The sequence below is a fragment of the Pangasianodon hypophthalmus genome, chromosome 6, assembly GCF_027358585.1.
Source record: "Pangasianodon hypophthalmus isolate fPanHyp1 chromosome 6, fPanHyp1.pri, whole genome shotgun sequence".
In the NCBI taxonomy this organism is placed as follows: domain Eukaryota; kingdom Metazoa; phylum Chordata; class Actinopteri; order Siluriformes; family Pangasiidae; genus Pangasianodon; species Pangasianodon hypophthalmus.
Genome location: NC_069715.1, coordinates 15,529,844 through 15,549,494, shown reverse-complemented (window position 1 = coordinate 15,549,494; position 19,651 = coordinate 15,529,844). Strand labels below are relative to the sequence as shown.

Below are 19,651 nucleotides of genomic sequence, written 5' to 3'. Positions count from 1 at the left end.
TTATGGATTTTAAAAAGCCAAATGTTAATTATTAAAAGTTGTTATTATTAAACATTGTTACTGCTTGTTATCCCATTTTTGGTGTTCACCTTTTATGGCCTGACCACCACTAACTGAAACTTATTTCCATTGTTTTCCAAGAATAACAATGTTTTAAGTTAAAATGAAAGAGGAACTATTTGATTTTTAATGTGGTTGCAAATAAATTTGCTTTACCCATTTACAAGAATCGTTCAACAAGAATTCTTCTCAACATCAGAGACAAAAGGCTACAAAAAAGCTGGCAGTCTGGCTGGGCGACTATAAGTAAACTAAGAGTGACTTGTAGTCAGCTAAACCTAACCGCCTCAGCAGTGAGAGTCCCAGCTTAATCTACTGCCAGTAGTAGTGAGAGTGAAGAAGTGCCTAAGCATCTTGCTCTTTATTAACTGCCTGTAGTCTTTAATATCACACCTAGGAGTTAAGACGAGAGCTGAACTGTAGGCTAGGTCATATTTTATAAAGCACAGCAAACTTAACTGGTAGATATAATATTCAAAAAGAGCATCTTAACCAATAGGATGTTCAGTGTGGCACCCACCAGCTGCAAATATTCCTTTTATGAGGCTTGTGGGTAAACCAGACTCTAGGAATTAAAATAAATTAAAGGAAACTAAAGAATGCAGCATGGTTATAATTTATAATAAGTAACTTTCAAACTAACCCTTTTTTTTGTTATGGCATTTTGTTATGTAACAATATTCCCATTCTTTGTGTACAAGTTGAGTTCGACAGAGATCAGATTGGCTTGATCAATTTTTTTAATGAAAATATATTAAACATATATTTTCCAGTTATGCAATTTACAGTATGTTTTTAACATCGCAAAGATATTCCAAACCCTTAAACACAGATCTGAGGATGAAATTACATTACAACAAATACCAAGTCAATATTTATTTTCACTGTGCTCCTTTTTTTCAAACTGGATAGGGATTCTGTCTATATGCACAACATGTAGTACTTAAAGGTAAAACCACGTTCACCAACTTATTTCTGCTGACAGATTCTGATATTCAAAATACAACCAATAGGGTGTTAAAAAGCCAAGAAAACATTTGAGGCAGATGGATTTTTTTCTCAACATTGCCCTCCAGTGACAAACTTTTTGCAAAAGGTGAGTGAAAACACAACATAGCAGTTGCCACATTACAGTATAGTGAACGAGCCTAATTCTTAGCTGATCTTTAGGGGTTCGATAAAATGTACTATTTTAATACACTAGGCGTGTTTAACTATGAGGTGGTTAAACATTTTTATAGCGCTATTAAAAGAAAAAGAGCCTACTCATAGGAACAGACCTGCCATCATGATTAACAGTCATTAACGGTCAGGAATGTGCCAAAACGAAAAATCTTTTTCAGTTATTAAACAGAACCCTTTGGCTAATATGACCCTGTCCAGCAGGGTATAGCACTGCAATGGAGAACGGCTTTGGCATGCTGCTAGATACGAAGCCTTATCTAGAACATAGGAAAAATCTGGAACAGTGCACAGCAAGTCATAGAGATTTGTTAAAAAAAATGCACACTACGACTGGAGTGGGAGAAAGGTGAGCAAGCATACTGAAAGGAATAACAAGTATGCTGGGAATGAAACTGCTTAAAAGTTAAAAAGATCTACTCTTTTCTCACATGTTTTATAAGCAGTGTATTCCAAATCCAATCTTTTGACTCTGTTTCATTGGAATATTGTAGCAGATAAAGTGAATTGAATTACCTTTCCCTCATTTACGCAGTCTATGTGTACAGTCTACCAGACAGCTCACTAGAATGCTTTGCTCCCACCCTGAATCAGCCCTGTTGATTAAAAATACAAAGCACTGCATGTCTGCTGCCATCACTTCCCTCATGCTAACATACAAATTTATTAAAAATCCTCCTCACTGATGAAAAATGGCATTAAGTACTTCTACATACACATTTAAAATTCTAGACACCCTTAATATCTCATCAGTAATAATAAGAATGATAACAATTATTATAATCAGGGCAATAATTACATTATAACAATAATAATAGTGAATAATGACTAAAAACTACTTTTCAGTTGTTTTTTTTCTCCTCTCTTGTTCAAAAAAGATACAGTTCATCCTTTCTTGTTGACCCACTACTTCCCCATCTTCTTACAGAAACTTATATATTTACATAAATTCATTTACAACCCATAGCACTATTCACTGATAGTGTTTATAGTCTTTTTTTAGGGGAGGGGTGAATAAAAAGCACAAAGCATGGATATGGAACGAGTAAGTGGGACTCCATGCATGTGTGATCTCAGTGTTTCTATACGCTCCCATGTTTGTTTTCACATGGACAGTAGGTGATTGAGGGCCATGCGGAATTGCTGGGTACAGCCAGACAGCTCGCGGACCCTCTCGGTCATGTCCCGTGCTGCCCCTGGAGATGGGTACTGTAGGGCTGCAGTTTTGGTGCTAACTACAATGTCTTTCAGCTTTTCACAGAGCGCGTTGCTGTGCTGTGCCACCCTGCTCCGCACCTCAGGGGACTTGGCCTGGCGTGAGACTGTATCTCCAATGAAGACCAGCTTATGGGCACTGAGGATGACGAACTTGCTGTGGGCGACAAAGATCTTGGGCGGCTGATTGTTGTTGATGGATGAGTAGAAAGCATCGATGGCATTGGTCAGCGTGGTGATGTTGGCCTCACACTGCTCCGAGTAGAATAGGAGCAGTTGCCGGTCACCTGCACACAGCTTGCTGCGCGACGGCGGTGGGTAGTGTGGGGGCGGGGTCCAGCCCGAAATGTCATTGTTGATTGGCCGGCTGACTTCCTGCTCTAGCCTCTCAAACTGTTTGAGCTGCAAGGATGGATGCAAAGGAGAGAAAATCATTATTTTCACAATTTGTCCTGTTTTTAACACAATACCAATATCAAAACTCTGAGTATTGAGCAGTACTGATCTAATCCTGACATTCTTGAAGTGACTGAGCTGGAGTGTTTACAAGCTTCTGATACTAAGTTACACAAAACATCATAGACGTGATGGCAACATGCTCACATGCAAGACCTGTGTTGTGTCATTTAACGTAATGTGTGGTCACAGCATAAGATACAGTATTGTGCAAAAGTCAGAAAAAAAGTACATTCTTTTGTTTTCAATCAAATGGCCATTCAGTACTTATTTATTTGGTGACAAACAATAATGGAGGAAAAATGTTGTTCTTCTTTAGGCTGCTTCCGTTAGGGGTCGCCACAGCGGATCATCAGTCCGCGTATTTGATTTAGCACAGTTTTTACGCTGGATGCCCTTCCTGGCGCAACCCTCCCCAATTTTATCTGGGCTTGGGACCGGCACTGAGAGAGCACTGTCGTGTGCAACCACAGTGGCTGGGGTTGGGTCCCTGGCCGGGAGAGTGTTGAGGCGTAACCACTAGTCCCCCAGGGACTGAATAAAGGGAAAATGTACAGTACATTAATTCCATTTTCAGTCAGCCATGCAGAACTTATTTATGCAGGTCAACATTCAATCAAGTTCAATATTAAAAAGAAAACATTTACAGATTTCATAATGTTTTTACTGTTGAAGACCTTTGTGTGAATTGTGAACAATAACAACAATGAGTAATAATGACAGGAAAATGTATTTAACAGAGAATCAGTAAAAATATTTATTATAGTAACATTAAAACCTGCATAAATAAGTCCTGCATGGCTGTTTGACTGAAAATGAAATTAATGTACTGCACATTTCCCCATCATTCCTCTCATCATTATCGCTTGCCACGAAATGATTAACAATAAGTCCTGAATGGCAATTTCACTGAAAACAAAAAGCACAGTAATGAACATCATATTTAACATTTGATCTGTTACCAAGCCAGCAGCATTTCTGATCAGGCTTGATACCAGTTCTCAGTATTGTATTGATGCATCACTACTAATCATGTTAACACTGGTGTTACGTGCAATGCACCATTTTCATTTTATGTGCTATAATTCCAATTATATGACATGGTGTATTGATGCATTTAGGTTGGCACTTTGAGGAACTCCACTCTCACATATCACATTTCACTTTTGCTTCAGGTCATTATTTTCATATGTGTAGTGTATTTCAGGTTTGCAAAGTCTTTATGCCATATCTGCTTCCTCAACATTATACTATCACTTTGTATTTGAGCTTAACTAAGTTAAACTTTAAAATGCATAATTTAAAATACAAGTATGTTCTAATATATTATACATACTGCTATTTTTTTATCATTCACAGTAGTTAGTGACTGACCTGCTGCTGCTCTAGCTGGGTCTTATTGTGTCTGGTGATGTTGCCTTTCTCCAGCAGCTGTCGCTGGTTCTTCTCAAACTCCTCCTTACCCTAAAAGACAACAAATCCTTTATGGTTTACAGTTTCAAGTTTTTTTCTACCCTGAGATGCCCAGTTAAACTCATGTAGGTAAAAGATCAAGAAAAACACAGAATTTAGTTTGCACTGATTTTGGCATATATGTCATTTCTAATATAGCCAAAAGGAGGCAGTGTGGGTTAAGCAGACAAAGTCATTTTCCATCTGCAATATCTGCAGTCCCTTTGTTTGCCACCATAGTGGTAGACACTTATCAAGAAATAGCTCTTTGGCTGAGAAATGTCTGCAAAAATGTCTGCAAAAAATGTACCACACAGTAAAGTCCATGCAGCTGGAATAAGAGAAGATGTATTTGGGCTATGAAGAGAAAACAGGCCAGAACATGGTCAGGAGTGATTGATGATGACACCTTAAGCACTACACTAGGGGATTAGTAGTGGAGCCCACATGTGGGAGGACATGGAGGCCATTGCTCACTCTGACGGCAGTGCAGCCATGTGAGAAGCCACCTGCACCCTGTCTTCACACCTTAACTTGAAGCCAGTTACAATTACAGCCTAAGGAAGATAGGGCCAAAAAAACCCACAGCACTAGTCTTTTCTCTAGCCTTTCCATATTTAGCACACTGAACTCTTTATTAAGTGATGAGTTAGGTGTTATTGATGAATTATTAAAGCAGGGCTTGTTTGTTCATTTGTGATCTTTGCACCATATATTCAAATATGTTGCAGTAGTTTGTCTAATTTATTTACTTATTTACTGGAAAATACTGCATAGCTGTAGTGGTAATAAGGCATTATTTTTTTTACTGGCGATGGTAAAAGTTAAAGGTCTAGCTTGTTTTGGCTCTTGTACCTGTAAATGTACATAGTCATAGTCCTCCATCCAGCCTTCCTCCGTGGTTTCATAAGGCCGCTCAGGAGCTTCCTCTTCGGCTGTGAACTTGGGTGGCGAGGGCAGGGGACGTGACTGGATGTTGGTCCTGTCGGGTGTGCCTGTCTGATAAGCTGAGACATTAGAGCTGTTGCTGCTCAGCTGGCCCAACACGTCTGAGGTCTGCTGCTGCTGCCTGTTTGTCCGTCTAAAGAGCAAGGTCGCATTGCCATGCAGGAAGGATGCTAGCTGCTTGGTGTCATCGGGCACAGCACGAGCACACATGACCAGCCGGTCCAGGTCGTCCCCACCACTGTTGGCAGCCGGTGCTGGGAGAGCAGCAGGAGCCCAACCCAGGGCATCCAGCGCCTGACTGTGCTTGAGCAGACCTTGGAAGGCCTCGTCCATCTTCTGCACCTGCTTGCTGAGCTTGGCCTGTAGTGTACGATCAGTGGCCTGGGCAGCATTGGCCACAGCACCGCGAGAAAACTCCAGTAGCTCCCTGACTGATGCTCGTAAGCATTCAGATGCCCGTCGAATGGAGGGCAAATTGGCATCCATCTGGGCAGGGCTCCTCCAATCACCACTGACAAAGGACATGAGCATTGAAGCTGAGGTATCCACGGCCTGCTGCAGGCGTGAGAGCCGCTCCATGGCCTGCTCAAGGTCTAGGGAAAGCAGGCGGGTTGGCACTGTACTGTCCCTCACTGGCACTGTGTCCAGGGATGACGTGGACAAGTTACTGCGTGTGCTTCCTGTGCTGGAAGCAGATAGGCGCTTGAAGCTCACTGTCAGTTCCTCTGTGGTAGCACCCGCTGCATCACGTACCACCTGTGGTGGGACATCATAGACATAGTCACCTGATTCCTCAGCAACTGGTGGGCGCTCACGTGGGAAGTCGTAGACGTCACCCTGATGTAGGCTGCTGGGGATGTCATAGATTTCCTGCGCCTCAGCCTGTGGTTTGCCGGCTAGCTGAGGGGGTGGAACATCATACACATCTTCGGGTATCGGTGGTTCAGGATTGGCTGCATTTGGGCTTAGACTCTTAATTTTGGCAAAATGAGGTGGGACGTCATAGGTCTCCTCCTTGATGAGTGCGTCTGGAACGTCCTTACTCACAGATGGGGGGAAGTCATACACCTGGGAAGGAGTGCAGATAAGGAGTACAAATAAGTCTGGTGTAATTTACACTTCTTGGCAACCTAAATCAGACTTTAACACACACATCAAACAGTTATTACATCTTTTAATAATCTACTAAAATGCCCATAAAATTAGCTGGTACCAGAACCCTGACCTGCTGGGTCACAGCCAGTGTTTTCCACTCATTATGCAAGATTTGAAAGGCTGCAATATTCCTGTTAAATGCAATAACCCACAATTACAATATTTAGCATCGTATTTCACTAAGTTCACACATCTCTAAACTAACAAACTTGTCTCTTTTGAGAGATCTCTCAAGCTCAAAGATGTTAGGTGTCCTGCATTTTATCTAACTGAACCATGTCTCTGTGTATGTATGCACGTCTCACCATTTGCTGGGAGAGCAGCTGGATCTTGTCCACACTTGGGGGGGTGTCATAGATTCCCTGTACATCTCTGCTGGTTGGTCCTTTCATTACCATGGGAGGAGTGTCATATACCTGAGTATAAAAAAGCACAAACACATTGAAAATATGAAGGTAGTTTTGAGGACATTCTATCTTTTCCCTCACTCTTGCCAGACCAAACCCCGAAACCCCCCTCCAATGCTTCCCTACAGCCATTGATATTTTTCGGTGTCCTCCTCCTTCCCTCCCACCATTCTCATCCATATCATGGTGGAACAGAAATAATTGATATAGCTGCATGAAAAAGAGTCAGGGTAGCAGACATACGATAAACACGATAGCGCTCCACTGCCACTTAGAATCCCATATCACACTTACACACACCCACATGCACTGAGAGATCAGTGGTGCATGACAGAAGAATGTACCTGATGGGAACAATCAGCAGATTTGCTACACTTAATCCCTCACCATCCCTAACACCAGTCCTTCTGCTACCTGTCATATAGCCCTTTTCCACTGTCATATAGCCCTTTTCCCCTTTTCCACAGTTTCTGTGCACCCCAGTTCAGCAGCTTTTTTGTGCTAGAACCAAAAACTGGTGACATCGGGGCTCTGTGGAAGGTGTCTTCTAGTTGGAAAGACAACTCGAACTTCTCAATTATTTTCATGACTGCCATTCAAATATATGACATAAACAGTGCATACACTGATTAGTAACATACAACACAATAAGCACACGTCTACACTAATGCCTATGTTTACATACCCAATGAACAGCATGTGATTTATGCTACAAATGAAGCTTAAGTTTCATTACATTTTAAACAAAGGGGACACGTACAGTTTGGGAATACAGAATAAAGAAAATAAAGAAAAAAACACACCCACATGACTAATGAACACATATGCATGTATCTCCACCTAAAGGCAACCACAATGATAACTTCTTACAATACTTGTACACAAATATTTCATATAAAGCTTCATGTTGCTCTGTTATTTCTCTTCAGCTCTATATCATCCTCTGAGCATACACATGGAGAAAAGTGGGTAGAGGAGGCAGAGGAGTGAATATTCTCCATGTCCTACTAGAACAGAGAGATTATTGAGGCAGCTGGATGAATAAGAGTCAGGGGAGCACTGCTACATGTAATAGGACCCACTGCCACTGTTATTCTCAACTGTTATTCTCCCATCTCTCCCTCTGTAGTGTCTGATCACAACCTGGTACAAGCCAAACACCTTCTTTGTCAAACCACTACCTTATCTGCACTCTCTAAGGCATTCTTTATCTCCTTCCCCCTTACTCTTTCCTTCTCTGTATCTTTCTCTCCACTCCCCACTCTTTCCTTCTCTGTATCTTTCTCTCCACTCCCCACTCTTTCCTTCTCTGTATCTTTCTCTCCTCTCCCCACTCTTTCCTTCTCTGTATCTTTCTCTCCTCTCCCCACTCTTTCCTTCACTGTCTAGCTGTGTCGCAAGGTTGTGTGTGTGAATGGTCCTTGCCATGGGCCAGTTTTACTCGTGTGTGTGTGTGTGTGTGTGTGACACAGAGTGATGCACTGAGGGACAGATCTTGCTGACAGCCATTTCAAGCTCACAAGTGTACACATAGACTTTCTCCCAGACATACACTGTAGTCCCAGGATATTTGCTTCAGACAATTTGAAAGGAAATTCAGAAACACACACACAAACAAAGTCGACCTTCTTTTTCAAATGCCTCTAGCCACTGAAATATGTGCTTCCCCTGCGAGTAATGCATGACCTCCTCCAAAAATAAACTCCAATCCAATATGAGTTTGACAATACAGACTAGAAAAAAAAAGAGAAAAAGAGTGAGGGAGGGAAGAGAAGGGAAAGAGAACGAAAGCAAAAGAGACTCTGAGATAGCATGGATTTAATAGTCCAAGCACATCAAACATTAATGAGAATGGAAACACTTTACAGACAAATGACGCCTGGCAGAATGTCTGAGCTAACAGAGAAAAAGTCAGCCATCTATCATCTGCACACGCACACACACACACACGTCAGTCATGTTTATGACACAAAAAATTCTAATTGTACAGGAAGGTTGGATATAAAAGTGCAGATATTAATATGGCAATGCCATATTAGCACGTAGCTCAGTGAAGTGCAGGTGGCTGTACTGAGCTCAGCTCGACTCTTAATTACTGTCCTACAGCCGCAGTGGAGCTCAGTTCTGACCTTCAGATTTCAGGGGATTCTGGGTAGCTCACCTATTGTTCATGGCTGTGGCTCAAGTGAAAGTACAAAGGGTTGTGCTGTCTTTAAGTGCTGTCCTGGCCAACTTGCGTGTGTGCTAGGTCACATAGACCAAATGTACTGAATCTTACATAAAGTGTGTGGAGCAGCTGCTTGACTGGTTGAAACAACACTAGAATTCTTTAATCAAATGGTGTAAAATCAGCATGTGTATATACACCTATCTGCAGATATAGTTATTTTCCTCATTTTCACCAAAACTGTATGCTCAGTGGTCATTATACCTCATCTGATCTGATACATTTGATTTTAATAACCTGTTCTTAATGTGCAATTACCTGCTGGATATATTGGCCACGGGTAGGTGGAACGTCATAGATGTCCTGGGAGGTAGGCAGGTGTCGGGGGACATCATACTCATCTTGTTCTGTGTTCCCCGTGTCATACACATACATTTGGCCAACCCGTGTGGGCACCACCACCTGAGACAGAGACAGAAGGACCAATAAAATGTTAAATATACAATCTGTTTTGCTTTGGAGGAGGACAGTCAGCAGCACATACAAAGCTTCTCTGCCTGGATTACACTCATCTTTACAATAACTGGCAAAGGAAATAGATTTGTCTCAGCTGGCAGCTGGGGCCCAGACTGCACTTTCGTTAAAGCATTTGTTTTCTGAAACTTTATAACTGGCACTAAATTCTGCTCCAGTGACCTTTATGCCATGTTGTTCCCTATCATTTCCATCTGAACAGGGGTCCTTGGGGGTCACCGTGGGAACAAGAGCTGTCCTATTGTCTGCCTGTTTACTCTCTCTCTTATGGTGTCAGAACTGTGTCAACTTTCCCAGCCTGAGAAAGAAAAACACACTCATCGTCTTATTTTGACTACACTGCAGCCTCGCAACACTGAGATGTCTACTGCTCACTGATACATGGGCCATAACACCACTCCCTTTCATAACAATGTGACTGAATATGTCTACTCAAAATAACATATTGTATTCTACTGTAAACCATAGTATTATATCAAGATGCATTTAGTTATCCTTAGCTATTCATACTGTAGGTGTTATATAAGAGGCATTCATTTCTTTGGAGTATGTATAGCTCTGTGCATGTGTCTGGGTGGAACATACAAGGAAAGTAAATTGTGTGTGTGTGTGTGTGTGTGTTCTTATTAGGTCTAATTTATCTATGACACTGATCCCTTGAGGCTGGAGTCACTGAAATATATCTGTACTTCAGTCAGACCAATGTATCCTTCATTCAATCCCTTATAAACACTATCTCACCATACCACAGAAAAATACCCCATCACCACTATACACATACACACACACAGACATATACACTCATTCCAGTGAAGTAAACACTAATACAGGAATGTTTGCAATGGGGTTTTCGGAAAGATATGGGCAACCAAATTAGGCCATTCTTCTTCTTAGAGTCAAATAAAGACAATTTTATTGATAAGGATTGATGGGCATAAAAATTGTGAAATTTAGGGCAAGTCGATGGCTGTTTTCCCAGTGTTACACATCACTGCCAAAAATACAAAAGAATCTGTTGTTCATTCTTATTAACTTTTTCTAGTGATGGAAATCAGGCAGGATGAAGAGCCTCACACAGAGAGATGACAATTAGAACATTAGTTGAAGCCTTGGGTATCTTGAGGTATATGAATACAAATTTTTCTTCACCTTCACTCTAGAAGTAATCTCTTTGACATCATGTCTTACATGCATGCACTCAGTAATGCAGTAAACACTGCCTGAAAAATCCTTATCTAATTACTGACCCTCATCCTGTAGCTCATGATGAGAAAGAGTCACTGAACTTCAACTTTGTGTGTATATTTGGAAATGCGCTGAATGACTAATAAAAGTCTCTCTGATCCTGTAATAATATTTGCTCTCTCTCCCGTGCCGATGGCCTGTCACTAGCTATGCGTAAGTTGTTAGCCATTAAACAAATCTGACACTATGTCGCTGCTAATTCAACTCAAACTCCTCAAGTGTGTCATCCCATCCTCCCATCTCTCTCTGCCACTTCAGAAATGAATGACTACAGAATGGCACATTATTCCTTATTTCTGACAAAACCGGCACAATTCAGTCTCCCTCCGCCTCTCTCCCTGCTCTGTCACCGCTCCCCAGTCACGGCTGTAGCTAATGGGAACATTCTCCATGGTGCTGTACACACTTTCACACACATTTAGGCTCCTCTGCAGGTGTGTGACCTTACATTACACACAGGAGATGGCCTGTTTTACTGTACTGCAAATTCTGAGATAACACTTGCGTACCAAAATAAAACCAGAATGTGTGTGCCTCATGGTCCAGGGGCCAAAATGCTCACACAATTTATAATTCGCTTCCTCTGGAGAAGCCATTATAAACCATAAGAGAAAAATGTAGAGATATCATGTAAAGGATACATATACAATATATGCACGTATACAACGCAAGTTAACCCAGTAAGCACCAATGGCGCACTTTCATGTAGTTTTTTTTTTTTTTTTTTACAATTTACATCTTGGTTAAATATCTCCATTAGTATATTACATAGTTTAAGGGAATTTTAGTAAAAATTCACAAATATTCCCTTAAACTATTTATATTTGCATTTCTGTTGATATGAGACATGATGTGTGTAAGCTTTTCATTATGTAATTATTAAGGAAACAGAGTACCATTTTACAATAAATGGTGGAAACCTTAAGAATTGGGAATTACAATGACCTGACTATTTTTTATTTGACAATATACAGTATATAGTTTATTATCTATATCATGTAGTGACATTGGATTGAATGTCTATTAATAAATATACCTAAGTATTTATATTCAACATTTTATACATTTTTTCTAATATTTTCACAGTCTATATTTTACAGTCTAATTATATTTTGCTAAACAATCAGTGTTTTATATATGTGTATATTTTATTTCGATATCCTCCCCTAAAAAACAGAATTGTTTAGTGTTGGATGGACTGTAAAAATTGAAGTTTTTTTCATTTGGCAAAATTAAAAATTTATCGTATAAGAGGCCCTCCAAGTTTTAATTAATAATGTATCAAGTTCTTTTATCCTAAATAACATGTTACGTAATATTAACCAAAAAAAAGAAGAAATAAAAAAGAAGGGAACAAGTAAGGCTTGTGTTAGAAGGATTACACTATAGAGAAATGCAGATAATCCTTTGACCCCTAGAGCTATACATGAAAACAATCCCCCATGCATTTAAATAGATTAAAAGCCACATTATCCACAGCTAAACGTGCCAGTCCCTTTGAATACCTTTCACTTTTGCCTTCCGCCCTAAGCACCTTCAGGAGCCCACTGAGACCCACTGAAGGGCTTTCCGAAAGAAACAGCAATCAATAATGTGAATTATCAATGAGTGTGGCAGAGAGCCATATGGTTCACCGACTATCACCCAACCTCTCATCAATGTAACTAAAAGGATGCTTGTAAATGAATGAGAAGTGAGTGTGTGTGTTTGAGGAGGGTGGGGACCAGCTGTCACAACATTGATGGGTTGGTTGCCTTAACGATGATGTCACTAGGAGACGTGGGTCCTCCGCGGTGCCGTGCTGGACAAGGGGAGATAATAATGCAGCAGTGACCGTCTGACCGCCAGGACAGCTGATCAGAAGTCACGATCACAAAAGCCCACCGTGTGTATAAGGGTCACCACTGAAGTGAGGAACAGATTGCATACCATCAGTCCCCCCAAGCACCACTACAAAGTCTAAGGACTCCCCATGACACTAGCTGTGACCCCAGCTGACACAGTAACACATGCCACCACTCAAAATTGGTATTCAAGCCACTTGGGAAAACTCTCCGAAAGACATGTAATGTACCAGAGGGAGTAATGATATTAGTATTTATAGATGATGAAATACATTTTTTAATTATGCCATTGATGGGGGGTGTGGAATAAAACCGATTAAACATCAAATTAAGGAGTTGTTCTTTTTATAGAGTATAATAAGCAATAACAATAAGATAAGAATATAAACTGACTAAATAATTTTTCTCATTCTCTCTCAGCTGTTTAAAATCATCACCATAGTAACATTATCTTACACTTAAGATTGATTAATAATCCTGACTGTGTGTAAATTTGAAAATCATATTAATGCTTATATCTTCATGATGAAATTAGTGTGTCCGTCTTTATTTTAAATTGGACTGTACTATTAAGCTTCGGTAGTTAGTAAAGTTAACCTTAATGAAAGTAGTTGAACACAATGCACTGGCTGGCCACATAACATGAGCTTTGAGTACAAAGAATGATCAAATTTCAAACGTTTTCGCATTTCAACAAAGCGCTCTCTCTCATCTCATACATTTATATGTATTGACTCAATACACACAAGTTGATATATAAGTGGTCATGCATGACAATACACTGTTAACCCCAACAACTCACACACTGGCCATCTGTGGAGCAAGCTGTCCTCTTGTCTCTGTGGTTTTGTTTTAGGTCACCGAGTGCAGGTAGGGGGTCTCCGTGTGTGTGTGTGTGTGTGTGTGTGTGTGTGTGTCTGGGTGGCGTTCACGTTGCCATTGTTCAGTCAGAGATGAAATGTTTTACTACCTCCACTGTCCACAGCACTTGTGTCTGCATCTGTTTATTCTAAGAATGGGGATGAGGGCAGGATAAAGCCAAATCATTTCTACCACAAGAGGAAGGCTTACTTCATTTGCACAGTCTCAGAAATGCATCCTGGGAATCTCTGCACTTGGTGCTTGCCATGTAATGGTGTGTAATGCACATGTACTGTATATGCCGTGTATCATTACACCACAACTAATGTGTCTATGTCATGTATTTTATGAAATCGCAGCCATTAAAGGTGGGGTCAAGGGTTTTTAAGTCAGAAGACTTTTGTAGTATTTGGTGCAGTTCTCTTCAAACGTCAATATAATATCTGCCATTGGAAAAACTCTAGTCTCTGTGAAACCTCATCCTGTGTAAATAGGACAAGAAATAAATGATGTGGACCACCGACACCCAGCCAGTCAATACAAGTAGGCATATTCACTGTTAATTCAGATATGTCCCATCTTGCACTAGTATTCGGGCATGTTTTGGAGGGCGTGGCTTTGGAGAGGCCACTCAAGGAAAGGCTATACTTGTTCAAATTTTAGCCCACTAGGTAACTTCAACCAAAACAAATCTGAGGTTCACACAGAACAACTTTACAGAGAGCTATGTGCCAATACATTCCTCATTAATTTTTTATTTGTGTGTGCGTGTGTGTATGTGTTTGTGTGTGTCTGGGCAGAACGGGCTATAAATGCAAATAATCCAGAGAGTTCTCAGCTGGGTTGTGTGACAGGATGTCATGTGAGTGCCAAAGCAGCTGCCTCCTCAGCTACACACACATATACACACTCCTACATATAGTAGCCTTTCTAGGGCATCCAAGCAGCTGTGCTTTCAAAGTGCCCAATCCAACACACTTTGATTTTCGCTCTTGGGTTCAAGGTTTTTATTGCAACTTCACTGAAGTTACTTTTTTATGGCAGCTTGATTGAAGTCAATCTTTCTCCATTTTCATGGCTGGTTTAATGTGGGCACTGCTAGTCTGGAGTTGACATGAGAGATTGCAATCCCCCCTCAGCCTGAAGAATGGTTAAAGCCTAATTTAAAGAGGCTGTAGAACATGCAGCTGCTGTATGAGCGAGATCAGAAGCAACAGCAGTAGTAAAGGAGACAGAGTGAGAAATGTATAGTCTTCCTCTCCTGCCCTACACCCAATGCTGGATTAATAAGTGGCTAATTAATTCCGCACTTGTGTATATGAGCGCATGTGTCAGTTTGCGAGTGCCACGTGGCATGTGCCATGTGTGCTGATTTAGACGGTCTACAGGGCTGATGGAGACAGAGAGACCCCATCCTTAATCCACACAGAGCCATGCTAACAGTCCTAAGACCCCCAAACACGTTCTCCACATCAATGCCATGACTGTGCTGGGTGGGATAGCATGCTGCTCCTCACATGCAGACAGTCAACCTTTTTCAACTGCACTGGAACTAGGACCATGCTTCTCCATTTCTCTGTGAGTCCCCTACCAAAGGTTGGGACCAACAAGAAGTAATGGTACTACCAGTGCCGAGCTTTGTTTAACAAGATTTAACAAATTTGTTCATAAATCGTTCACAGGAGCATTTATGAAAGAAATTCATGAAGATTCAGTTTCAGCTTGTGTACATTTTGCACATACGAAGACTTACTAATGCAGAATTTCAAATTGTATAATTGACAAGAGTATTTGCAATTTTATATATGTATGTCAGCTGTTTTATTCCTCAACCTGCACAAATGTTTAATTTCTCAAAAACTGTACCAGCCCAAAGATTTTTAAGACACAAAAGCTATAGAAACATGTTCATTCGCAATCATAAAGGCTGTGACTTTACTACACCTTAAGAGTGTTGATATTATACTTACATTATGTTTATTGTTTTGTCAACAGTGGATTACAGTCACTGTAGGTTCATCATGGTATAGATTTTTATCTTGTTTTGACTGACAAAATAAAAAAAAAACCTACATCATTTGGTTGCAGCCAATATTAGCTGATCAACCAAACACTTGATTACAGAAAGCTGTAATGACAGTGACAATGCATTCACTTTTACCACCATCAATGTGACCGTTACATTCATCTGCTAAATTTGCCTGGAATGAACGAGAACCCCAAGTTCTGTTGCTTCCTGTTCAGGCCACTTCTTGCTCTTTCTCTATAAGACCTGGCCTCAGTTCTAATATTCTAGCTCTCTGAATTCTTTTGCCTTTTCCCTGGTCTCCCTGAGGTGCATCCTCATTTACTCTCTGCATTTCTAACCCTCTCTGTCTCCCCAAACCAATTTATCTCCTGCATGCTTGAATGCTACTTATGCTTAACAACAACACTTCACTTTTGCCCTTTATCTCTCTTTACTCCCGGTTTTTATTCATATTCTGGAAATAGGAGCGTGAAACTGTCTGAATAAATACGTGTGAGACTACACACACATGCACGCACACACAAACACACACACACAAACTCTCACTTTGCTTTTGGCAACACAACAGTCAAGCTCATTTCCAACACCCATTAATAAGAGCGGGATAAGTGTGTGTCCTTGGAGACCACATCAGACCTGTTGCCTGTGATCAAAGGTTAGCCAGAGACTGAGACCAGCATGTGAGAGAATGTGCTTGTGTGGGAAGTATATTATTGGCAGAAACACACACTCCATCATTAAAGATTTCTGGATTTCCGACACTAGAAACAGGATATTATCTTTATGAATTGTGTTTTATTTGATTCTAGATAGCGATTAGATGAAGTGGACACACATTTGGTTTCCATTAGAATACTAAGAGCAGATCTAGTCTCCTTTCATGTGTGCCCTTCAGGAGAGGAGAGGACAGTAAAACATCATAATGATCACTAAAGAGGTGAACATGGAGTTTAGCCCTGCAGCAGCTGCCTAACATGAACCAATTAGAGCTTGAAAGTTTGTTTACTACAGCGAACACACGTGATACGTGCACACACATAGCTAAAATGCACACTCATCAACAATGGATGAATGTGTGTGTGCGTGTGTGTGTGTGTGTGTGTTACACCAGGCTCCCCATGCCTACACTCTGCCATGCACTTTTTCAAATCTGTACAGTACAAAGCCAGCCCTGTGCCCTGTTCTAATATCTCAGGCCTTTGATGAGAGCCACTGGAGCACAAATAAAGAGGCTGCAAGAGCCCTCGTGTTTATACTAAGGGGCAGCGCTGGGCTCATCCTCCCTCCGGCTCTGTCCCAAACCCATACTGCCTTTGTGGGCAGCTAATGAAAGGCCACAGGCCTTGGCTCCGCATGGGAAACCAGAGCCTTCCTCCCTCTCTTCATCTTCCACCTGCCGTGCTCACCACAACAGCTTTGGGCCTGGTGTCCTCTTTCCCTGTAACTCCCTACTCTTTCCTTTTTTCTTCTTCCGTGTCAAGCTAGCAGAGCAGAAAATGAGTCCACAGCAGGTAAAGGAGGACATCCCGCTAGACAAAGAAGCAGAGCGGTGTCTTCATAGACAATGACAGACATTCACTGACCTCTTAACTCTTTCCTGCAGGGAGTGGCGCAGGAGTGTTGGGGGTGTGTGTGTGTGTATGTGTGTGTGAGTGTAGGGTTCACAGATGGAGACTCTGGAGAATTGACATACCAGCAGGCAGAGAAGAGCAGGTGGCACCACCTGCACAACTAAATGGGCAATCACAGTCACCTACACTCCAAAAGAGCAACCTGAACTCTTTCAGCTAGCACACTTTTGGTGTTATTGCTGGCAGACACGTTTTGTATTAATTACATATTATTTGTATCTCACACTTTAACTCAATCCTACATGCATCTTTGTAAGTAGAAGTTATTTATTTTATATGTTGTTTTATGTAAAGATATTGTGGCACATACAGTACATACTTCATTTCCCGAATGAAAATGCTGACTCAAACCAGAGTCCTCCTAACCCTGGCCAATCAGCAGCCATCTTGGCATCAGTCCCGCACAGTTATTTTCAGTAGTACAGTACGAGGCTCCTATCTACTTGAATGGGGAGAGACCCATATATCTGAAACGGTACGACAAGACGATCTTTCAAATATGGATTTGAAATATATTAAAATCTGATGGCCTATGGTGTTAAAATATTAATAATAATAATAATAATAATAATAATAATAAAAACACTGGGTACTGTGCATGATAAGCCAGGCTTTTTCACTAATGTCTTTATCAACAAGGTGTTTGGCTTTTTTTTGTTTTTTTTATAATTTACGTAATACTGCCACCATGTTGCACATTACACAGTGCCCCATTCATATTTTAAGCAACTGATCTGTCTCTGCTACTCACTGAAACAGAACATCCACTATGACATTTCATCAGATACACACTGACAATGAAATATTACTGAAATGTTATGTTCCACTTGATTCATTTTTATATCTGTGATCAAGTAAATACCAAAACGATTTATTTATGTTTATGTATGCATGTGTGTATGTATGTATGTAGTTATTTATTTGATTGTATTACTCTAATTTGGATTTTAAATGGTACAGAAGGATAATTACGTGTTTCATCTCCAAACAATTTCAATAATAATGTTTTCAAATATTGTTAAATATATGAACATTTCTAAAGACGTTTCATAATTTGTTCCTCAATTTCTGGCTGCTGGCAGCTAAACAATTCATTAAATTGACAGATCAGATTGTCAGATTTATAGATATGTTTGTGAAATTATACCATCATGCATTTGGAGGGTAAAAAAGTGTTTTGGGGTGTTACACAGAAGAAATTTTTCATATAACACATAGTAAGGTGACAAAAATCAATTCGGAATTCTGAGGTTAAAGTTTATTATGCAGCTCTTCTCTCTCTCTCTCTCTCTCTCTCTCTCTCTCTTTCTCTCTTGATCTAACTTTATCTTTCCTCCTAGAGCCACTTATTACTCTAAGCTAAAAGCAGTCCTTTAGTATGAGCTGTTCTTCAGTTAGTCAGAGGAATGTACGGAAAGAGACATGCAGGAGATTACAGCCCTGCCAGGGGAATGCCCACAACTCACACACATACACATACACAACAAGAGAAAGAAAGCACTGCATGCCCTGTGTGTGTGTGTGTGTGTCTGGCTGTCATAATGGAACAACACTGAAAATATTCACAGAAAACTTCTCATAATGTTAAGGTGTATGTGAGGCACCAATACACACTCACCAAAATAAACACATCTACATTTTAATTGCAGACTCATACAGTTACATCACATTGAAGCAGGTTGTGACGCTGAAACACACACCACACACAAGATATATGCAGGTGTTTAGTACCATAGATTAACACTACTATATGATTCTAGTTTCAACAGACTGCTGAGAGCTCTGTATCATGCATTCTTTTTCTGCACGTGCTCACCAGTACCTCTCTATTTCCAATAAGAGCTGCTGCTGCAGATAAGCTTACACACCCTTCCTCCTCCCCTCTCCTCCTCCTCTTCCAATTCGTCTGCCTGTTCCAGTGAGCAATAGACCGGCACATAGTCCCCTGAGATTATACATTTGCTTTCTGGGCAGAGATTGTGACAGAGCCAAATAAGTGGAATTTTAGACTGGTATTCACATCAGATCACAAGTGGTCAGCTGAGACCTACAGGCGTTCACACCTGGCCTTTTCTTGTGTCTTGAATGCATCTTCTCTGACCACTTGTGTTGTGATGTGTAACATTTCATAACTAGAAAGCTTTGCCAAATCTGCAACAAGCAACATGATAGCACTTCAAAAGCAGTCTTAATATTACTAGCCTAATATCAAAACTCAAATAAATGTATATATTAAGCCATCATGAGGTTTATAAGAGCTTTATATGTAGGCTACTATTAAAGGCAGACTGCATGGCATTTTGTGCCTCTTTCGTTCAGCTGAACACATTTCATGTGCTTTATTTATCAAATTACAGAAACTGAAAGGAGCTCCTAACCAAAGAGAGGAAACTTAAAAAAAAAAAAAGATTTTGGTTTTGCCTGGTTGTTACTGCATAGTGGGAGCACACTGGCACTGGTTCAAG

At 40.6% G+C, this 19,651-nt stretch overlaps 1 protein-coding gene across 3 annotated transcripts in view; it reads right to left on the bottom strand.

Moving 5' to 3' along the window:
* Positions 1–782: 782 nt before the first annotated feature.
* Positions 783–19,651, bottom strand: part of bcar1 (BCAR1 scaffold protein, Cas family member) — a 72,766-nt gene continuing 53,897 nt past the window's right edge. For all 3 annotated transcript variants that reach the window (XM_053234775.1, XM_026927322.3, XM_026927323.3), the window contains 5 exons: positions 9,361–9,504; positions 6,774–6,884; positions 5,221–6,381; positions 4,288–4,377; positions 783–2,859 (listed from right to left, as the gene is read on the bottom strand). In XM_053234775.1, coding sequence (XP_053090750.1) covers positions 2,347–2,859; positions 4,288–4,377; positions 5,221–6,381; positions 6,774–6,884; positions 9,361–9,504 — 2,019 coding nt within the window. In that variant the 3' untranslated portion in view covers positions 783–2,346. The remainder of the gene's footprint in view (positions 2,860–4,287; positions 4,378–5,220; positions 6,382–6,773; positions 6,885–9,360; positions 9,505–19,651) is intronic.